We start from the raw sequence: 22,213 nt of genomic DNA, 5'->3' as shown, positions 1-22,213 counted from the left end.
GAGTTATTCAGAAAAAGTTATTACCAAAAAATAGAAGGGTGCTCGAAGCTGACAGCAGTATTTGTGCATGCCAGGCGACTGCCTGAACATCCCAGGCTCCTGGGTGGCTATGCCAGGCGACTGGTTTAGTTCTAGCAAGTGACTACCAGGCTACTGCCCCTGTTGTTCTTTTAAAATAACATGGCAAGCGACTGCCACGTGACTGTTTTGATTTTTCTCATAACGGTCAAATTTTTAAATGGGGTTGTTTGTAGCTCAAAATTTATGGAAACTTGGGGCATATTTCAACACACTTGGGAACCAAGTTACTTACCTTTTAAAGTCTATAAATAAGCCTCAAAGATTATTGAATCATATACCAAGAATTCAAATTTAGCAAAAATTCAAAATCTCTCTCAAATTGCTCTCAAATTCTCAAGGCTCTCTCTCTTGCTCTCAACTTGCACGAAGCTTATTGAGTTCTTGTTGATTTTACTCAACAAGTTTGTGCTACAATTCTAAAATCTTTCATCCATTGAAAGAATTAAATTGGTGAAACACTTCCTTGAGCTTCAAGTAATATTTCATATTATGATTTACTTTGAAGTATATTAGTTATGCTATAATTGTTGTACTAATCAGCTCTTTGAGAAGCAAAATTTTTGTACACATATTGTGGTTGTATTTCTTGTAGATTGACGATTCCAAGTGTTGTTTGGGTCGTTGGCTAAGTAATGGAATATTACTTAGAGAGGCAAACTCTAGCCTAGTTAAGGAGTGACTGGACGAGGGGATATCGTTTGGATAAGGCGGGCTCTAACCTTAACCAAGGAGTGTTGTAAAGGTTTGTTCCGCCCGTTAAAGGAACAGGTTTAGTGAATCCTTTGGTGGTTTACCAAAGGCGAGGACGTAGGCTGGGTATAAGCCGAACCTCGTAAAAATCTTCATCTCACTCTCTCTTTTCCTACTCTTTATTTTCAGTACATATTTCAATTGCGTGGATGGTTTAAATTTGAAAATCATATAAGCTACGCATATTTGGAAATCAATTAAACTTAAATTTTAATTTTGATTTGGGTTGCGGAAACCAAAAGGGAGTACGTTGGTTAAACCATGTTTTGCAGAAACCATACGGGAGTACGTTTTTTGGTTAAACACTCAAAGATAAATTAATTGAAAGTTTATTTGAGTTTTGAATATTTGGAAAGAGTGATTGACTGTTGTATTGAACATCATATTAAGTAAATCCATATATACAGGCCAATTTATTTCTAGAGCTGACAACAAAAGCTTTATTATGTTTGTGAAAGGATTGTTGAATATTAAATTACATTCTTCACAACATTTTCAAAGTCATAATCACAGGGCTTATACAAACAAACAAACTATCTCAAAATCTTATATTACCAGAGCGTTAAATACCTTATATCTTGATTTGGTTGTTTGTTATTTAACTTGTACTTGACAAATAAATTGATTGTTTGGCTTGACAATTGTATTTAATTGATTGGTTGTTTAATTGTGTTATTGATTGAATAAAAGAACTAAATTCTTGATTGATTAAAGAATTAAACAAACAAGTCAAGAATTTGTTAAAAAAAATAAAAGAAGTTTAAGGTATCTTAAAAGGAATTAAAAGAAATTTTTAGAATCCAATTCACCCCCCTCTCTTGGGAAGCTATTCCTAATTTCATCAAGCAAATAGTTTTAAAAATTGCAAGGCTAGTATATGATTCCAAAGCATAAATGGTACTAATCAATTTGTAATAAGCACATTTAGCGATGAACACAACCATGATTTTTTCCGTCCTGAACAGAGAAGGTTTCTTAGATCACATCAAAATATTACAGGTGAACAAAAATGATTCTTAAAATCCATGGCAGACACAAGGATTAGACCCACAACACCTTTTCTTTTATTGCTAAAGAATTGGGAGGGTTGGAGAATGTTGGATTTACTAACACTACAAAAAAGAAGGCCTTTAGTGACGCTTTCAAACCGTCACTAATAATAGTAAACCGTTATTAGTGTTGACTTCTTTTTTATAGTGTTAGTAAATCCAACATTCTCCAACCGTAATAGTAAATCTATTAGTGACGGCTTAGTGATGCCAAAGACTGTCACTATAACTGACACATTTTTTCGACTGAAAATCGTCACTAAAGAAATACTATTAGTAACAAATTTCAAATCGTCACTAATACAAACATGTAATTAAATTTCTACACACATAATACTAAACCATAATTAATAAAAAATATTATAAATTATTCAGATTACGAAAATATATACATAATAAATTGTCCAGAGACTTCATATAATAATACATGATCTGTTCAGATAACAAAAAATACAAAAAAAGAAAAAAAATGTTTCATCGTTATTTAGTGTTCGTCATCATCCTCATCTTCTTGTGAGAGACAGTAGATCCTACAAAATAATAATTATACAAAAAATTAGTATACATTTTTTGAATACGTACGTATTGTAAGTACAAATGATTTGATAGCAAAAAATGATTGTACATAGTATACAAAAAATGATATAAATTTAAATAACTAAGTTTGATCAATCGTAATTGAGCTCACTCGGTTTGGACCTCGTATGCCTGTCCTAGACACCTGATTACTTAAATCAACTAAGTTTGTTAGGTTACCTTCTAAGTGCATAATTTTCAATTGGGAAGGAGTTTTAGGTACCTTTAGCTCCGGCACGTCCAGCTCAATGTTACGAACGTAATCGGACTGACCCCGCTCGATTTGGAGAGGGTATGCCCGATTTGGACATTTGAGTGCTTAAATGAACTAAGTTTGCTGAGTTAACTTCTAAGTATATAATTTTCAACCAAGGAGGAGTATATGACTTGGGTATGGCTTGTTTAAGCTGTTTGATACAATATCAATAGCTAGATTATTGGCAACATATAGAAAATAATAATTGACCATGATTACCTAGATTTACTTACTATTTCCTTTTTACATCTCAAACATCCCAATGCAAGTCGCCACTACTTATTATTATTCTCCATATTCACATCATGATTCATATTCTCATTCATCATATTATGCCTATTTTGTGTACATTATTTATCAAATCATGAGACAAAAAATCATTGGAAAAGATGTATGAATAGAGGAAGAGAAGGGGAGTGCTACGAGGAAGATGGGCTGAGTGAAAACATGGGATTGTGCCAATTCTATTCACCTATGGGGATTATTGTGAGGTGAACATTACTTGGCACTTGCTTTTTTAGGATAGCCTAAGACTGGGGATTTAGCAGTGACTTCCTAAATTTTCTCTCTAGATTACTGCTATTTCTTTTGCATCATTTCACCCATGTCTTGTCAAAAAGAACACTGCAGTTGAAACAAATATTTATGAATACACAATTCATAGAATAAAAGAAATGAATTCTTTTCTACCATACTAGAGAATAGAAAAAATATACACTAAATGTAAAGCAGTAGATCATGCGAAGGCTACCCCATCATATAATATCCATGGAATAGCAGTCGATTTGGGGTTCGCTTTCAATCAATCCAACTCCTTGCTGCAAAAAAACATAGCAGAAATTTTGGATGAAATGCCAACCACCTTTTGATAAAAGTCAATTTACCCGCAAAAGATATTTGAAAAATTCTATGAAGTAATCATTAGAATCTCACCTCTCCTAGTGGTATAATCATAGGAGCATCCTGATCAAGTTCGTCGACAAATAATGTGGAGTCGCAGCTTGAAACAAACATGGAATCTTCAGCCTTCATGCTAAAAGAATCATCGACTTGTAGACTATGAAAATGTTGAGAATTGTTTCGCGAGTTTTCGGATTCCTTTTCCTCATCCAAAGAGAGCAATAATCTCTTGTCGACAAAATATTTATTTCTTTCAATAGTATTTAAACCATAGTCACTCTTATAAACAGTATGGTGCTTGTTCAATTCCACAACATGGCCTTCTTCTTTAGGCAAATTAATCGCTACAGAAGAAGTTTTGTTTCTTCCCAAAACTACTTCACCTCCATTCTCATTCGGAAATACTTGCTTCGACGACGGAAGCATGGGAACCTGATTACTTGCAGATCCATTCAACATATGCAGCATAAATGGAGGTTTAGGATGAGTCATTTGCATCATAACAGAGCAGCCTTGGTTTCCCAAAATTCCCAATGCGTTGGATGGTAAGCTTCTAAGGGGCATTGGCATATTGGGAAAGCTCGGAGCACTCGCTTCATGAACTTGTAAACCCATGTTCCCATGTGTTTGAAGCATCGACTGTGATGGGGGCAACTCTTCTCTTTTGAAGGTGCATAGGAGCTGTCTAGGAAGAGTTCCATAAACTGGAACGGGGTGGTCACGTAGCGAGGAAATTGCTGCCATTTGAGATCCCATGAAAGGTGCAGTACATCCATTCTGATTCTGAGTAGTCCCGTTCTTCCTTCGAAGATACAACCGATATTTCTGCACCAATATGTACTTGTTTGAAATGAGCAAATTATGAATGATATGATTGTTATTACTAACAGAAGAATCGCAACTTAATATAGTTATTATTACCTGCAGATGACTAGCCACATTTTCTCTCGTGAGTCCGGGAACATTCATATACTCTAAAATTTTCTTAGGAACAGCTTCTGCAATTCAATAAAACAGCGAATGAACCACAAAGAAAGAAACTGCTAGTGTACGTATGTGTGTGTATATAATCTATTATTGAAGAACAAAAACAAACCAACAAAAACCATAGCACTTCAAGCCGACCTAACCAAATAGCAAAATAAAACAAAGTACCATTTTTGAAAAAGAACTTTAACATCACTGCTACTGCAAAAAATGCTAGTCTGCATTGTATATTTCTCATAAAACCAAAAAGCAAAGAAAATAAAATCATGTGTTTTGGGTGCTTGAAGTTCCAACATTGGATTTGTATTTGGGTGCTCTTGGATGGAATATAAATAAAAAAAATTATATTGCACTTTGCTCAAATCCAATGCTGGTTCATTCTCTCAAACACAATATAAGTTTCTACCCACTGAAAAATAAAATTAAAAAAATTAATATTGTAGAACAAATTTCATAAGAGATCCATACTGTCAATTCCCAGTTCGTCGACAACAGCAACAAACTCTCTGTGCAGCTCAGGAGACCAAACCACCCGAGGCTTCTTCAAAGTGGGCATTTCCTCCCTACCCTCTCTATCACTTTCATCATCATTTCTCTTCTTGGAGCTTTTGTAGTTGCCTTCACCATTAATGGATTGCTTGGGCTGCCGCAGTGCTTCACTGCCTGCACCTTCCACTTCCCATGTTTGCTTTAGCACATGCTTTTGCTTCCTCACAACATGCTGCCATATGTATTTGAGAGTTTCCATCCGGACTGGTTTCACTAAGTAATCACAAGCACCTTTGATAATACCCTTTATTACTACTTCTTTTGCATCATGTGATGACATTACTGAATTATTAGAAAACACATTAGCTAGATCAAGGTCATTGATAAGATAATTGCACTATGGATTATGCATAAATTACCAATCCCAGAAATTGAATTTTAAGTTTTGGATTTGAATGAGTGCAAATCTTGGTGTATTGCAGTATTAAATATTTTCTACCAAATCTATGCCTAAAATTTGTGCTCTTAAACATAACACAAAAACAAATCAAGATTTCTATAACAATGCGTTTGGGAACATGGATTTCGGGTTGGATTTGGTGGGTTTGGACAAAATTCAATGCAACTTTGTTTACATCTTGTCTAAATTAACACAAAATTCAAATTTAAGGTCTCGCCCAAGCATAGAGTAAGAGAAAGGGAAGGAAAAGAAAAATAAGAAGATCTTAATTCTATTATTATTTTTCCTATTTCTCATTTAGTGTAAAAAATAAACAACTTTTGAAATGAGATCATAACTAAAAAAATTAAATAACGTCATAGCATGTAAAAAAAGTAGTTCGTCCATTCATTTAATATATATATATATATATATAAAGGGCAGTCTAGTGTACAAAGAATTCAAAAGTAATACTTACTAACAACTGGGATGTCCATCTCTAACTCATTAATAATCTCGAGAAGTCTAAATCCATCCATATTAGGCATGTGCAAATCAGCTAAAACAATATCAAACTTTTTTCCATTATCTCGAAGCATAGATAAAGCATCCTTCGCCTGTTGACATGATGTAACTGAAATATTCAAAACAATTTGATTAATTATTAACTCTTGCACTCAAAGATAATTACGACATAATACCACATGTACACCATGAATTTTCAACACTTCACAAATATATGTATGAAGTTTAATTTGTAACCAAATGAATTTCAAGCATACTTTTTTCTTTCTTTTTTTCTTTTACATGTTATGCAATTATAACAAGCAAAAATTCCAATCTCCTGAAAAAGAACAACAACAATCATGATAACGATAATCTTGGTATTACTATTCGAAACAAGAAAAATTTATAGAAATTTCTTATGAAAAGATGATATTTAATTGCACAAAAAACTTGAAACTAAGATTAAAAAAAGTCATTAATTAATTTTAAAAAAAAAAACAACAATTACTAGGTCTATTTAAAATTTTCCAATGAAGAAATGTCCATGTAATTTTTCTTTATAGTCTAGCAAGTGTACGATTATCTTTATTTAATTAATTGAGTACTAGAAAAGTATACACAGTTAATGCAATATTATTGAACTTCTAGGTCATGCATCATGAATGGTTAATAAAGACAAGTATCAAAGCTAAAAAATTTTAAAGAAAATTAAAAATAAAATAAAAATAAAAACAAAATATAATTTCCATCTTGTGAAATTGATTAAACTATGTCTTAATTTATTACATTAACATCTACGTCCTGTTTGTATTTGTATTAAAATGTTAAACATGTAGCAAATTAGTCCTACATTCATTAATATCAAAGAAAAACTCATTTTCAGTAAGTGCACAATTTAGGAAATACAAGAACATATAAAGAAAAGGTGCCCAGTCCATGTTTGCACCTAATCCACATTTAGTACTTTAAAATCTTTCAATCATCATCATCATAACTATTGCTCTTTAGATTAACGTAAACTTTTAATCAAAGAAACTAAAAGCTAATCAAGGAGCAAGAAAACCATTTCTCTGTTAGATATGACGAGGAAGACTTGTTCTTGCAAGTTGCAATTGAAGGCATCAAAATTAAACCATTTCACTGTTAATATTTAAAATTAACAATAAATAAAATAAATAAGTAGGGCAACAAAGAATGCATCTTTGGGACATACATTGGATTAACGCCAAAGAAAACACTATATTAGTAGAGTTAACATTACGTTGGCACTGCTTTTTTAGGATAGGCCTAGAACTGGGTAATTTAGCGTGACTGTTCCTAAATTTTCTCTCATAGATTACTAGCTAATTCTCGTTTGCTCATTTCGACCCATGTCTTTGTCAAAAAGAACACATAGCAGTTTGACACATCATATTTATGAATACAACAATGCTCATGAATAAAAGAATGGATTCTCTTCTACCAAAGTCTAATATAGAAAAATATACGCTAAATTAAAGCAGTAATCATAGCGCTCGGCTACCCACCCCTCTCATATAATACGATTCCATGAGGAATCAGGCATGCGTGATTGTGGGGACATCGTCTTTCGAATCATCCGACGTCGCTTAGCTGCAAAAATCTACAGAAATTTTGGATGAAACGCCAACCATTCAGCCTTTTGTGATAAAATTCAATTTACCCGCAAAAGATATTTAAAAATTCTATGAGTAATCATTGATTAATCTCTAACCTTCATCCTCCATAGTGGTCATAATCATAGAGCATCCAGATCAAGTGTCCTAACCGACACCAATAATGATGGAGTCGCACAGCTTGAAACCATCACTGAGAATCGATCAAGGCCTTTCATCGCTAAAGAGATCATCGACTTTTAGACTATGAAAATGTTGTAGAATTTGTTCCGCGATTTTTCGGATTCCTTTTCCAATGACCTCCGCCCAAAGAGCAATAATCTCTTGTCGCGCAAAATATTCTATTTACATTTCAATAGTATTAATACAACCATCAGTGCTACTTTTAAACAGGATGGTGCATTGTTCAATTCCCACCACATGGCCTTCTTACTTTAGGCAAATTACTGCTATCGCACTACAGAAAAGTTTTGTTTCTTTCCCAAAACGACTGCACCAAACGCCATCATCGCAGTTCCCGGACACTACGTGCTTCGACGACGTGAAGCATGGGAAACTCTGAGTACTGTAGCAGATTCCTTCAGCATATGCCAGCATAAATGGAGGTTAGGATGAGTCATAATTTTTAGGCGTCATATACAATGGCAGCGCACTGGTATTCCCAAATTCCCAATGCGTTGGATGGTAACGCGTCTAAGGGCCATTGGCATATTGAGAGTAAAGCTCGGTCTGAGCAACGCGCTCATGTAAAACTGGCTAGACCCAGGGTTACCCATTGTTTGAAAAAAAAACATCGCCTGTGGAATATGGGTCAACTCGTCTCGGTTTGAAGGTGCATAGGAGCTGTCTAGAACAGTTCCATAAACTACTGGAACGTGTGGTGGTCACGTAGCCGAGGAATTGGCTGTAGTGCCTTGGATGATCTTGAGAATCCCCTTAAAAGGTCAGTAACTATCCATTGCTGATTCTGAGTAGGCCCGTTCTTCCTTCGAATATACAACCTATATTCTGCAACGCAATAGTCTTGTTTATAAATGAGCTAATTAAATGTAAATATATGATGTTATTACTAACAAAATCGCACACTTATATGTTATTATTACCTAATGCCGATGGACTTCGCCCCATTTTCTCTCGTGACGTCCGGGAACATTCATATACTCTTAGCTGGATATCTACTAAAATTTCTTAGGAACAGCTTCCAATTCATAAAACAGCGAATGAACCCACAAAGAAAGAAACGCACTCCTAGTGTACGCTGGTTGTCAGTACTATATCTATTATTGAAGAACAACAACAAACCAACAAAAACCCTAATGCACTTCAAGCCGACCTCACCAATAGCAAAATAAAACAAAGTAACTCGAATTTTTGAAAAGAACTTTAAAACAAGCACTTCTACTGTCAAAAATGCTAGTCGGCATGATATGTTCTCTAAAACCAAAAACGCAAGAAATAAAACACATGTGTTTGGGTCTTGAAAGTTCCAACATTGGATTTGTATTTATGGTGTGCATCTTGGATGGACTATAAATAAACTAAAATTATAGTTCACGTTGCTCAAATCCAAGTGCTGGTTCCACAATCTCTCAAACACAATATAGTTTCTACCATACAAATCTCTTGTAACAAGTAACATTAAAAATTAATATTGTAGAACAAATTTCATAAGAGATCCATACTGGTCAATCCCCAGTTCGTCGAACACCACAACAAACTCTGCTGTGCAGCTCAGGAGAACCAAACCACCCGAGGCTTCTTCAAAGTGGGGGGCATTATCCTTTCCCTACCGTCTTCTACATTCACTTTGCAATCATGCATTCTCTTCTTGGAGCTTTGTTGTAGTTGCCTCACCATTAATTGGATTGCTTGGGCTGGCCGCAGTGCTTCACTGCCTGCACCTTCCACTTCCCATGTATTTCTTTAGCACATTCTTTTGCTATCCTCACCACAATGCTGCCATATGTAATTTGAGGTTTCGGCATCCGACTGGTTCACTAAGAATCACACCTCCCTTGATCCGATAACCCTTTATTACTACTTCTTATTGCATCAAGTGAGACACATTACTGAATTATGGAGAACCATTAGCGTGATCAAGGTCCTGCTCTAAGATCACTTGCACTATGGATTATGCAATAAAGTTACCAATCCCAGATAATTGCGAATTTTAAGTATTACGGATTGAATGAGTGCAAATCTTGGTGTACTGCAGTGTATTTTGCTTTTTCTATTGGCTAGCCAATCTTATGCCTAAAATTGTGTGCTCTTAAACATTACTACAAACAATCAAGATTTGCTATACAGCAATGGCGTTTGGGGAACATGGATATTCGGTGTTGGGATTTTGGTGGGTTTTGGGTCTAAAATTTCAATGCAACTTTGTTTACATCTTGCTAAATTAACACAAAATACCACAGATTTAAGTCCTCAGTCAAGCCAAGCATAGAGTAATAGTAATGGGCAAGAAAAGAAAAATAAGAAATCTTAATGTTCTATTATTTTTTTCCTATTTCTCATTATATTGTAAAAAATTTAGCAACTTTTGAAATAGAGATCATACATAACGAAAAAAAACATTGCAATCCGTCATACATGTAAAAAAATAGTTCGTGCCTCCATGAGTCATGATTTCAATATAGCAGATCATATAGTATAGTATTAGGCATCTAGTGTACAAAGAATTCAAGGTAATACTTACGGTAACAACTGGACTTTCCATCTCTAAGTACTCATTAATACCTCGAGAAGTCTCAATCTCCATCCATATTAGGCATGTGCAAATCAGCTAAAACATATCAACATTTTCTTATCCATTATCTCGAATCTAGATGAAGCATGCCTTCGCCTGTTGACTGATGTTTAACTGAAATAGTTCATACATTGGATGATTTTAACTTTGCACTCAAAGATAATTACGACATAATACCGACATCTGTAACACCATGACATTTCAACTACTTCACAAATATTGTTGAATTTAAAGTTTGTTAACCAAATATATTTCAACATACTTTTTTTTTCTTCTCTTTTTTTCTTTTAATACATGTTATGCAATACAACAAGACAAAATTCTCAATCTCACACAAAAAGAACAACAACCATGATAAACGATAATTCTTGTGTGATTACTATAACGTACGAAAAATTTATAGGAAATTTTTGTTGTCTTATGAAAGATGATTTTTAACTTGCACAAAAACTTGGAAACTAGTATTAAGAAAAAGTCATTAATTAATTGTAAAAAAAAAACGTACAATTACTGATGCTATTTAAAATTGTTCCATGAAGAAATGTCCATGTATTTTTCTTTACTAGTCTATTGCAAGTGCTACGATTATCTTCGTTTATTTAATTAATTGATACACAAGAAAAGTATGACCATTAAATCGCACATATCTATTGAACTTCTAGTCATGCTCATGAATGTTAATAACGACAAGTATCAAAGCTAAAAAATTTTACAAAGAAAATTAAAAATAATAAAAATAAAAACAAAATATGAATTTCCATCTTGTTGAATTTGATAAACAACTTATGTCCTTTGAATTATTACATTAACAGCTACTTACCTTTTTGTCTTATGATTAAAATGTTAAACAGGTAGCAAATTATCCAACAGATCATTAATAGTTCAAAGAAAAGAATCCATTTTTTCAGTAAGTGCAGAAAGACAATTTAGGAATACAATAACATATAAATAAGCGTGCGCCCAGTTCCGTGTTTGGTCCCTAATCACCACATTTTAGTACTTTAAAATCTTACTTCAATCATCATCATCATAACTATTGCTCTTAATTAACGTAAACTTTTAATTCAAAGAAAACTAAAACTAATCAATAGAGCAAGACACCATTTCTCGGTTAAGATTGACGATGAGTAACTTGACTCGTCGCGATTGCAAGTGAAGTGTACCAATCATCAAAATAACCACAGTTTTCACGGATCGTGAATATTTAAATACAACAATAACTAAAATAATAAGTAGGGCAAAAACAAAGACATGCATCTATTGGGGACATACATTGGATTAAACAGCCAAGAAAACAGATATATAAACTCAACAAAATACAATACAAGAGAGAGAGAGATAGACAGAGAGAGAGAGAGAGGTTTAAAGAAATATACCTTGAGAGAGCAACCGAAGCAATTCTGACTGGATACCATGACACTGAGAGCTGCAGCTCATCATCTACCACTAAGAACCTCTGAGAGCCACAGTGAAAGCCGTAATCGAAGTACGACTACTAAGCAGGAGTGAGCAGCCCTTCGCAGCCGGCTAGCGCACGCCCTCTCTTCTTGCTAGCCACGGCTTTCCTGCAGCTTCCCCCTTCCTTTTCCTCAGTATCCATACGATGATTATTCCTCTCCGTATTGATCACATTACATGATCATATCGAATAACCTAGGAGACCCAAAAGAACAATTAATAAGGAGCCGAGAGACGAGACGGAGGGAGGAATAGCAGCCAGCAGAAGTTTCTGTTGGACTGTTTAAACTCTTAAAACTATTTCCTATGCTCCCGTAAAACTACTTCACATGTAGGCCCGGCTCACATAACAAATACAGTTAGCTCTCTCTCTCTCTCTCTCTCTCTCTCTCTCTCTCTCCCTTCTTTTTTTCTTTTGTGAAAAGGGTAAGGCGTTAGAGGATACGTGGGCTTCAATGAGAAAATTTTGGAAAAAATATTTAAAATATGTAACATTCAAGAAATATCAAGTTCTTTGAGACGACCAAAATAGTGGATCTCACATGGTAGAGTCCACGTATAATTTTACGGGTCTTGCTATTTAAAATATTTTTATTGGATGAGAGGGGCTGATGGGAGGACGACCTACTTTTTCTCATTTTTTCCGACTCTTTTGTCTATTGCGTCTCTATTTTAAAAGAAAATAATTCTCATCTCGATGACCATTAGACCATTGTCATGATCGTTTAAGATGACCCATAAATTTCTTCATGAAAATCTTCCATACAATTAATATTGATGTAAATAATTTCGTATGAGAACACTCGTTAATTGTCGTGTTTGTTTTGCGGATGAATTCAAAGTAGAAAAGAAGTGCAATGAAGAGGCTCCAAATGTCAATCTTCAATTTTCAAAATTTTCACATTTTGAAAATTTAAATAAACATTGACTATATGGAATTTTTAAAATTTAAATCTTAAATGTTTAAGATTATAGTTGCCTGCAGTTCAAAATCTTAATAAATTAAAATTTAAATATTTTAGTCATATTTATTATTAAAATTTAAATATTTTAGTCATATTTATTATTAAATTAACAAACACCTAACGTCGTGCTTGTTAGGTGTTTGTTAAAATGCTAATTTGAGTTTACAACTCTATAATCTCTGAAAATAAATTTTTTTTTTTTTTTTTTTGTAGCTCAGTAAAAAATTTGAGATGCATTTAAATTTTACTTTTGGCCATGTTAAATACACTTAAAACAAGACAAAGAATAAGTACCCTTTTTATAACTCATTTACTAAATTATTCCTGCAATTTCTGAGCAATCATTGAATATTTCTTCCTTCATTAAAATTCTCCTTCAATATTTTTTTAGCACTGTTTCTTGGCTGAATTTTGGATCCAAGTTTGTTCTTTTGTTATGTATTGTGATTTTAAAACTCTGTAAAAAATGTTGAGATGCATCTAACTTTTACTAAATATTTCTTCACTCACTAAATTCCATAAATATTTCTTCACTCACTGAATTACTTTTTGTTAAAAAGTAAGCTTTATATGAAATTAATAAAGGCGCCCATGAAATAAAATATTTTTCTGGAAAAAAGTTAACTTTTACCTTTTAAAAGCCGTAAATTCATGACTTTTAAAATTTTCCAAACAAGCAAACAAGTTTTAAAAGTTGCAAAAAGTATGAAATACATAATATTCCCTTTTTTTTTTTCCTTTATTAGAAAAAGTTTATTTAAAATAAGGCAAACCTTATGGAAAAAAAAAAATGTTCTTCGAGAGGACCAACGTGATCCTCTCATAAGACTCCCAATTAATGAAAACACACCAAATAGTGAGTGTTACATGCTAGGTTCCATTTATAATCTAATAGGACCCATTGTTGGTGTATTTTCATTGGATGGAAGGACTTGGTGGAAGGATCACATTGATTCCCCTAGAGGACCTAATTTTTTTCTCCAAGCTCACGCTTGAAAAATATCATTGTTAGAAAGCGTGAAAACACAACGAACAGTGAGTGTTACATTGTAGGGTCCACGTATAATTTAATAGGACCCACGATTGGTGTATTTTTATTGGATGGAAGAACTTGATGCGAGGACCACACTTTTTTTTAGAAAAAGAAAAACCCAAACTTTATTGATAGCCCTCACTTATGGCGGAGGAAAACCATGGTTACAATATGCCACATGGGATTTATAATGAGACGACCACATTGGTTATCCTAGAGGACCTAATTTTTTCTCAAGCTCACATTTGAAAAATATCATTGTCGCAAAGTGTGGATCACGAGATCCAATGCCCCCTCTCGGGAATTGGGAGGGAGAGAGATTAAATGTTGTTTTTCTTATATAGGTTTGTTGGAGTCACCACTACCTTACTATTTTCTTAGGTGTAGTTAGTTCATTTAATTGTTACTCATCAATTGATAGATAGGCTAACCTAAAGCCAAGAAATCAGTAATCTTGGTATATCTTTATCAGAGTTGATTTTGAAAGTTCGGTTATATAAGGGGAAGGCACTAGCACCCCTACACATCCGTTCTATGAATGATATCTAATTAACCTAGTACTATTATCTCAAATTTAATCAAATGACTAAATTAATTTTGGTATATGAATTTTACTATCCTTTTAAAATTGAATCTCTCCATATCCATTTAGAAGTTTGTTTAGCAGTTTGGAGTTCATCTCACCTCGAGAAAACTCGAGAGGATGTAATTGTCCCACCCGCGAGCTCTGTTTTTTTATTAATAAAGTATATTACACACTAAAATAAAATTCATTGCAAATAAGCAAAGTCTAATAAGACCTCTAATGGAGGAGAAAATATGCAAACAATTTCATTATTATAATGTGATTATTGAAAGTAACTCGCGAATTATTGTTGATTGGCTTTGAAAAGGTAGATGTACCTTATGGTATCTTTGGGATTTTTGGGAGGACCTCGTGGCGGAACTGGAAGGAGTAAATTTCATGGTGATCCATCAATATAGAAAAGGCAATAGTGCGGCTGATTTTCTCGCTAAAGAAGAAGAATTGAGAAATAATATCATCTACGAAAAACAACATCTTTTATCACGCTCTCTGAAAGGTATTCTTCGAATGGATAGGTTGGGTCTAATTTCCTTTCGTCAGTAGTTCAACTACTCATTTTTTGTTTGGTGGGTTTAGGTTTCTTTTAAGATTTTGATTTTTTTTTTTTTAGGCCTGTTTAGAGTTGTTTAGTGGTTATCCATTTGTAACTTGTTTTACTAGAACCACGGTTTTCCTCTGCCATAAGTGAGAGGTTTTTTAATAAAGAAAGGAGATGCCGCTCTCTTTTACCCAAAAAAAAAAAAAAAATGTCATCCATAAACTAATCCAATTAAGTAATGACAACACATACAATGGATTGCATAAGCAAAACTAATTATTATTTTTTTCCAAAACAAATAAAAAAAAGTTCATGATTAATTTCCTTTCAAATAAAAATTACGCACAAAAAAAAAACCCCATCGTTAATTTTTCCTCCAAAAACAATTACAATGAAATTCATGGTTAAATATTACAAAAAAAAAAACACATAGTCAATATAATTATTTAAAAAAAAATAATTGATATTTTAAGTATTAATTTAATTAGTAGTTTTAGCAAATTCGTTGATTGTGCATTGAAATTTTTGAATTTTATTTAATAGAAAATGTTATAAAGTTATTAAGATAATTTTTTTATAAACAAATTAATGGATTTATTTAATTTTTAAATATCTATAAAATTATTTAATCATATGATTATTTTAAATATATTTTAATCTTTGGCCTAACCATAAAATTTTATAAAATATAGATAAATAATAATATTATACTTTTCATACAAAAGAAATATAATCCATAAAATTTAATAAAATATAGATAAATAATAATGTTGTAGTTTTCATACTAAATCTACCACGTCATTTATAAACTAGTGATTATTAACATAATTAAATTTCTTTCCAAAAATAATAAAAAAATCAATTGTTAATTTTCCTTCCCATAAAAATTAAAAACAAACCCATAGTTAAAATTTCTTCCCAAATTAACGAAATTAAAAAGATGTCCAAGTTTTTTATGGTTAAAAACTACTAAGTAATAAACATAGTTCATTTTCTTTTGTAAATAATATTTTTTTTTTTCCATTATTCATTTGTGTCCATGCAATTTCATATTATAAAGTAAAATGTGATATTATTTAATAATTATTTAATTAAACGTATTATTTATCTATATTTTATAAAATGTTGTAGTTAGGCCAAAGAAAATTTTAAATAGGTAAAATAATCATATGATTAAATAATTTTATAGTTATTTGAAAATCAAATAAATCCATTAATTTGTCTATAAAAAAATTAGCTTAGTGACTTTATAATATATTTTATTAAATAAAATATAAAAGTTTCGATGAACAAGCGATGAATTTGCTAAAACTACTAATCAAATTGATACTTAAAATTTTAATTCTTTTTTTTTTTTGGAAAAAGGTAAAATCTGAAATATATTCAATAAAAACTGAAAAAATAGGAACTCAAGCCAGAGGCTTGGGAGACAATAAAAAACCAACTCTTCAACACAAGGACAATACGTACAACATGAAAAAACCAGGAAAAACTACAGGGCTCCTCCAATTACAGCAGCAAGCAAAGAACTTCAACCCAATCAGAACCAATCCCCAGATCCACTAGCTAAAACAAAAGGTCAAACCAATAACGAATCTTCAGCACAGCAGCATACCATCAAGAAACACGAAGAGACAACAGCAAGGCTGAACTCCTTAGCAATATATAGAAGCGAAACAACACATCAGGCCCTCCAACAAACAGCAGCCGAGACTGTTTGTTGATGAGTATAGGAACATGAGTTTGAAAATTGTTCCAGATTTTGTAAAGCAGCTAGGGGCGGCTAATAATCGTACACTGCCTCCGTGTCTCGTCTAATTACCGTGGGCGAGAGTGTCCGGCTCTATATTCGAGGCTGTGAAATATCACCTGCTTGTTCCGACTAGTCACCGATAGGTGTGAGTGGACACCGTATTAGCATAATATCGATATGAGGCTTCGGTTATTACAGGATATCGATTGCTTGAGTGTGACAACACTGACCGTATGTTTGGTATCGTATGTATTGGAACTGAATTGTGAAAATACTATAACTGTATCGTGTTATGTTTTATATTAAAATAACACATGTATGCCACACACTGATATAATTTACTTTCTTCCTTACTGAGAGGTGTCTCACCCTGAATATACAAATGTTTTTCAGGTCCTTCAGGTAGCCGAAACTAACATCCTAGCGTCCGGAAGCATGGGTGTCAGTTAGCTGCATTTAGTACGTGTGTAAGTACGAGTTTTGTAACCGGGTTGTCATTGTTGGGTTTTGTAGACACCTGAAGTATGTATTGTATTTTTGGGAACATAGATTCTAGTTATGTATAGACTTTGGTATGGTACGTTGTATGGAATGATGTATGTAAAGAAAGAACATTTCTGCTACGTATTTGATGAGTATGGTTCACTATGTGAAGTCATTAGTTCATCTCTAGAGTTTCGTTTGGTATATTTCGTTTTGTTTTTAGTTGTTTTTATGTTTTTTTCTCCTTTGTTAGTTATGTTTAATTTTGTTTGTCCTAATTTGGTTGGTTCGTGTTAACTTATAACCACGGTATTCCTCCGCCAAAAGTGAGGGTTTATTAATAAATAAATAGAGGTGCCGCCCTCTTTTACCAAAAAAAAAAATGTTATATATGTGAATGTGTATAGGGTGTATGTGTACCCCACGGGGTCGGACCCTCATTCAGTGTAGTATCATGTATGTTTTAATTGATACAGAGATAGGTTAGGTTACTATATTCACACCTAGAACCCATCCGCAGGTTCGGGGCGTGACAATAGTCGCTCTAGCTTCTAACGAAGAGGTATGATTGTTTTAATTTTTGGTTTTTGCTTTTGAAAATTTTAAATTCAATTTACTAGTTTTTGAAGTAGGAGCAATTTATTCTTTAAAAATGTTAGTCTGTGCTGGGTTGTGATTTGAAGATTTCTGATTCTCTTTCTGCTTTGAAAATTATAGTTTGGATTTTAATTTTTTTTGAAACAGCTAAACTAAAGATGACACACTACTCAGGAAAATTTATTACTTTTGCTCTTGAACTTCCACTTATCGATATATGTTTCCTACTTTGTTTGTAATTAGAATCTTCTTGGGCTTAAGCTGTGATTCAATCTATGTCACTCACTAAAAAATGCCCATCATGTGCTTTATTTGTGTTTGTGTGGAGTCATGGTAGCTTATTCAATGAAAACTGACACCCCAAAGCCCTACTTCTTCATCATCATCATCTCTCTCTCTCTCAACTTAACTAAATTTTATTTTGGATATAATCCAACAATACCTCCTCATTTTTTTTTAGAAAATGACATTCCACCCCCTGAGTTTTTAAGAATTATCACAAAATCCCCTATGGTTGCTACTTATACAATTTTATCATCATCATCATCTCTCTCTCCTCTCTCTCTCTCTCTCTCTCTCTCTCTCTCTCTCTCTCTCTCTCTCTCTCTCTCTCTCTCTCTCTCTCTCTCTCTCTCTCTCTCTCTCTCTTTACTTGACTAAATTTTATTTTGGATATAATCCAATAACACCTCCTCGTTTTTTTATAAAATAACACTCCATCCCCTGAGTTTTTGAGAATTATCACAAAATCCCCTAAGGTTGCTACTTATACAATTTTATCATCATCATCATCATCACTCTCTCTCTCTCTTCCATTAGTTGACTGTTAGTCAACTATTAAGTTTAGTAAAATATTAAACTTTAACAAAATAAAAATTCTACCCTTTTACTCAATTTTTATAAGATAAATTAAGAAAATGACATTAGTTTAATAATTTAAGTTGGAAAAGTTGATCAATTAATTATAATATATTCTCAAAATTAAACTAATAAGTGAATTGTAAACCTAACAAATAAATCGAGTCATTCAATTGACATGAAAACGATAATATAATTAAGTTATTATTTTAAAAATTAAAAATTAAAAATTTTGAAAAAATAGATAAATAACACAAATAATTCAGGAAAAATACTTATATAATTATATCATTACCAAAATATTGTCTATATGTGTTCCATGAAAATTAAATGACTAAATATCTATTTAACTAATAAAATATATTTCTAAAAAATTGATTTGAATAGATGGTTGGTCAAATTTTGGCTTATTTTTTAGGTAAGGGTGACTTGTAACTTTGGTGACCCCAAGGCCACAGGTTTGATTCCCTCTTGAGGCATTACACTGGTGAGTTAACGGGGGTGCATCAATGGGCGGGCAGCTTTCACCCCCTCCCCAGGTTTGGTGTCACACCATTGTGTGCAAAGTGGTATGATGGTGGCTAGAATCCCTAACAAAGCTCATATCAATTCAAGCCTTACTAAACAAAAAATCAAAAGAAAACAAAGCAAAATTTTTAAAAAAGAACTTTAACTTTACAACTACTACAAAGTTAAACAAAATAATGTGTATGGGAGGTTGAAGTTCCATCATTGGATCTGTGTTTGAGTGGTTTTGGACAAAATGTACTTGAAAAAAATTATATTGCACTTTGTTCATATCCAATGCTCAAGGTTCATGTTGGTTCATGCTCACAAACACAATCTATGTGTCTACCTACCCAAAAAAATAATTTAAAGATAACTATTATTGCAAAATAAATGTGTTAACCTTATAGGTTACGCCTGGTTTTGATAATGACAAATACTCCTGTATTTGATAAATATTTAGCTCATGTGCAGGTTCATATTAACATATCATCAATGGCACGAGAAACCTCAAAACTTGAAGACCAGTTCGTATTTTCAGTTGTAATATATTTAGTGGTCTAATTAGTTTGTAATAGTAATTAGGACATTTGGTTTGTAATAAGCACACACAACACATGCATGGTTTATCTTGTAAGCTCAAATCAAATCATAATGCAAAATGACCTTAGCATGACCTTAGGGCGTATCGTTCGGTCGACCTTCGACCTAGTCAACCAAACCATATGAGACTTGGTCGACCGAAACTGATCTGGTCGACCGGACCTCTCGGGTTGCCATAATTTTTACCGCGAATAAATAATTTTTAAATAGGTTAAAATGGTTTAAGTGTCATTAAAATTTTCCAACAATCCCTAATAGGTCCCCAACCGGTCAAATATTTTGATATGTCTATATATACTGTTTCATTTGGGAGAATTAAGGGGTGATTAGCAAAAACCAAAAATCATATTTCTCTCTCAAGCTAAATACTCCCTACTGTTTGTACTACTTCCAAATCCACTCAAACTTACCTACTTCATCTCAGTATCATCTGTAAGTGTATTTGAGTGTTATTGGTTAGAGGTTTGCTCTCTCATTTGATGAGCGTGTGAATCGATTTTTCTAATGAGAGCATAACCTAAGTATTCTTAGGAGGCTTTGCTAATAAGTCTATCCTAAGAAGACTTGTTAAACTTCCGAGTGTTGCATTCTCATTGCAATAACTTAAGAAGGTTGTATTTGTTTTGGCTTGCAAAAATATTTTCAAAAGTACTCAAATATCTTGTGGTATTCATATTGATATATTTGTGAAAAGATATTTGTATGTGTTATATTAATCTTTGTGACAATATCCATTCAAGTCTATATCATTTGCTGAAATACAAAGATTACATATATCTTGCAATCCAAGCATATACATATTCATATGATTGAGATATTCTATTGATTGATATTCTTGAGACTTGTTTGATATTCTGTGTGAACACGTTTGATTGAATATTTTGAAATACACAGATTGTTATTGATACTCTCACGTACTCACTACACTGATAGAAAACATCCTTGAGAGTTAAACTACTTAGACCACACTGAGCTTACATCATTAAATCATCTATGGTGTATGTGATATTGTGCGCATTTGTGGTACAAATTTGCTTTACGTGAAAACACTCATACATTGTACCTTTTGTTTGTATATCTGAGAGTTTCCAGGCATTGCCTGAGGGGGCAATAATCCAGCCCGGTAAGGATTAGTAAAGGTTGAGGTCAACCCTGTGCTAATTAACCTGGTTAAGGTTAAGGTCAGCCCTGTGATAATTTGACCTGGTTTGTATAGGTGTCGCTCCACCTGTTTAAGTGAGCAAGTTATTGTGATAATCCTTGTGCTGGTTAGCCAAGGCGGGGACGTAGGCAGTTGGCCGAACCTCGATAACATATCTGCGTGTCATCCTCTCTTTACTGCTTTCTGGTGCTTGTGTGATTATTTAAACTATTTTATTTAATTTCTGGTATATTTACATTATTTGCACTAGATTGACGATAGGCTTGTGAACATACTACTGTTAGGAGGAATACTTAGGAGATAAATTTTAAAAATACCAATTCACCCCCCCCTCTTGGGATCACGGTAAAGTTAACAAAATGTTACAAAGGTCCATACTATCAATGCCCAATTCATCAACAATAGCAGCAAACTCTTTATGGAGCTCAGGAGACCTAATTGTTAGTCATCCTAGCCCCGGAAGTATATAGTCTAGAGGGGGAGTAAATATACTATTTTCGAGGAATGCATATTTCTCTACAAAATAAAAACTCTTGGCAAGATACAAGAAATTATATCATAATATAAGTAAATGTAAATCATGCACAAAAAAAATAAAATGAAGAGAAGGGTAGATAAAATTAACACCGATATTTTTACGTGGTTCGGCACCAAACCTACGTCCACGCCTTGGGACCAACCCAAGGATTCCACAATCCACTAAGGAACTCCTTCACCGGCAGAGAAGCCTTACAATTCGGGAACAAATCTCTACCACGCTCACAAAGAGCCTTCACTCAGGAACAAATCTCTACCCACTCACAAAGAGGCTCTTCGGTTCACAAAGAACCTTCACCAAACGGTTCACAAAGAACTTTTACAAGAATATGATGGAAATACAATATGATGCTCCTCAAATGAGCAAATATTAAATACAAAATAAACTTCACACTATCTCTCAAGTAATGAATCAAATACAATTAAAGAGCAAGAGAGAATGAGCACTTGTGAATGAAGAACAACAATGCAAAGTGTTAGGTGCTTAAGTTTTGGTATAAAAAGATGTTTTTCACTAAGAATGATCAAAAGCCTTCAAAACCATATTAATACAAGTCTATTTGTATTTGAATTTGAATTTGTATAATATATTTGTATTTGTATTTAAATTTGAATTAGAATTTTGAATAATTTATGAATTTTTTTTGCAATTACGGTTTAATGTTATGTATAAGAAAATGTAATTTAATTACAGATTTTTATAGGAATTAATA

General features: G+C 33.1%; 1 protein-coding gene across 1 annotated transcript in view; it reads right to left on the bottom strand.

The window, feature by feature from the left end:
- Window positions 1-3,467: 3,467 nt before the first annotated feature.
- LOC131156099 (two-component response regulator ARR1-like) overlaps window positions 3,468-22,213 on the bottom strand; it is a 30,436-nt gene continuing 11,690 nt past the window's right edge. Inside the window, exons 2-6 of the mRNA XM_058109546.1 lie at window positions 6,010-6,161; window positions 5,068-5,485; window positions 4,534-4,610; window positions 3,646-4,437; window positions 3,468-3,530 (exon numbers count right to left, since the gene is read on the bottom strand). Of these exons, the coding sequence (XP_057965529.1) occupies window positions 3,468-3,530; window positions 3,646-4,437; window positions 4,534-4,610; window positions 5,068-5,485; window positions 6,010-6,161 (1,502 nt within the window). The remainder of the gene's footprint in view (window positions 3,531-3,645; window positions 4,438-4,533; window positions 4,611-5,067; window positions 5,486-6,009; window positions 6,162-22,213) is intronic.

This window comes from Malania oleifera, chromosome 5 (genome assembly GCF_029873635.1).
Source record: "Malania oleifera isolate guangnan ecotype guangnan chromosome 5, ASM2987363v1, whole genome shotgun sequence".
NCBI lineage: Eukaryota > Viridiplantae > Streptophyta > Magnoliopsida > Santalales > Ximeniaceae > Malania > Malania oleifera.
This window is presented reverse-complemented; position numbering and strand designations above follow the sequence as displayed.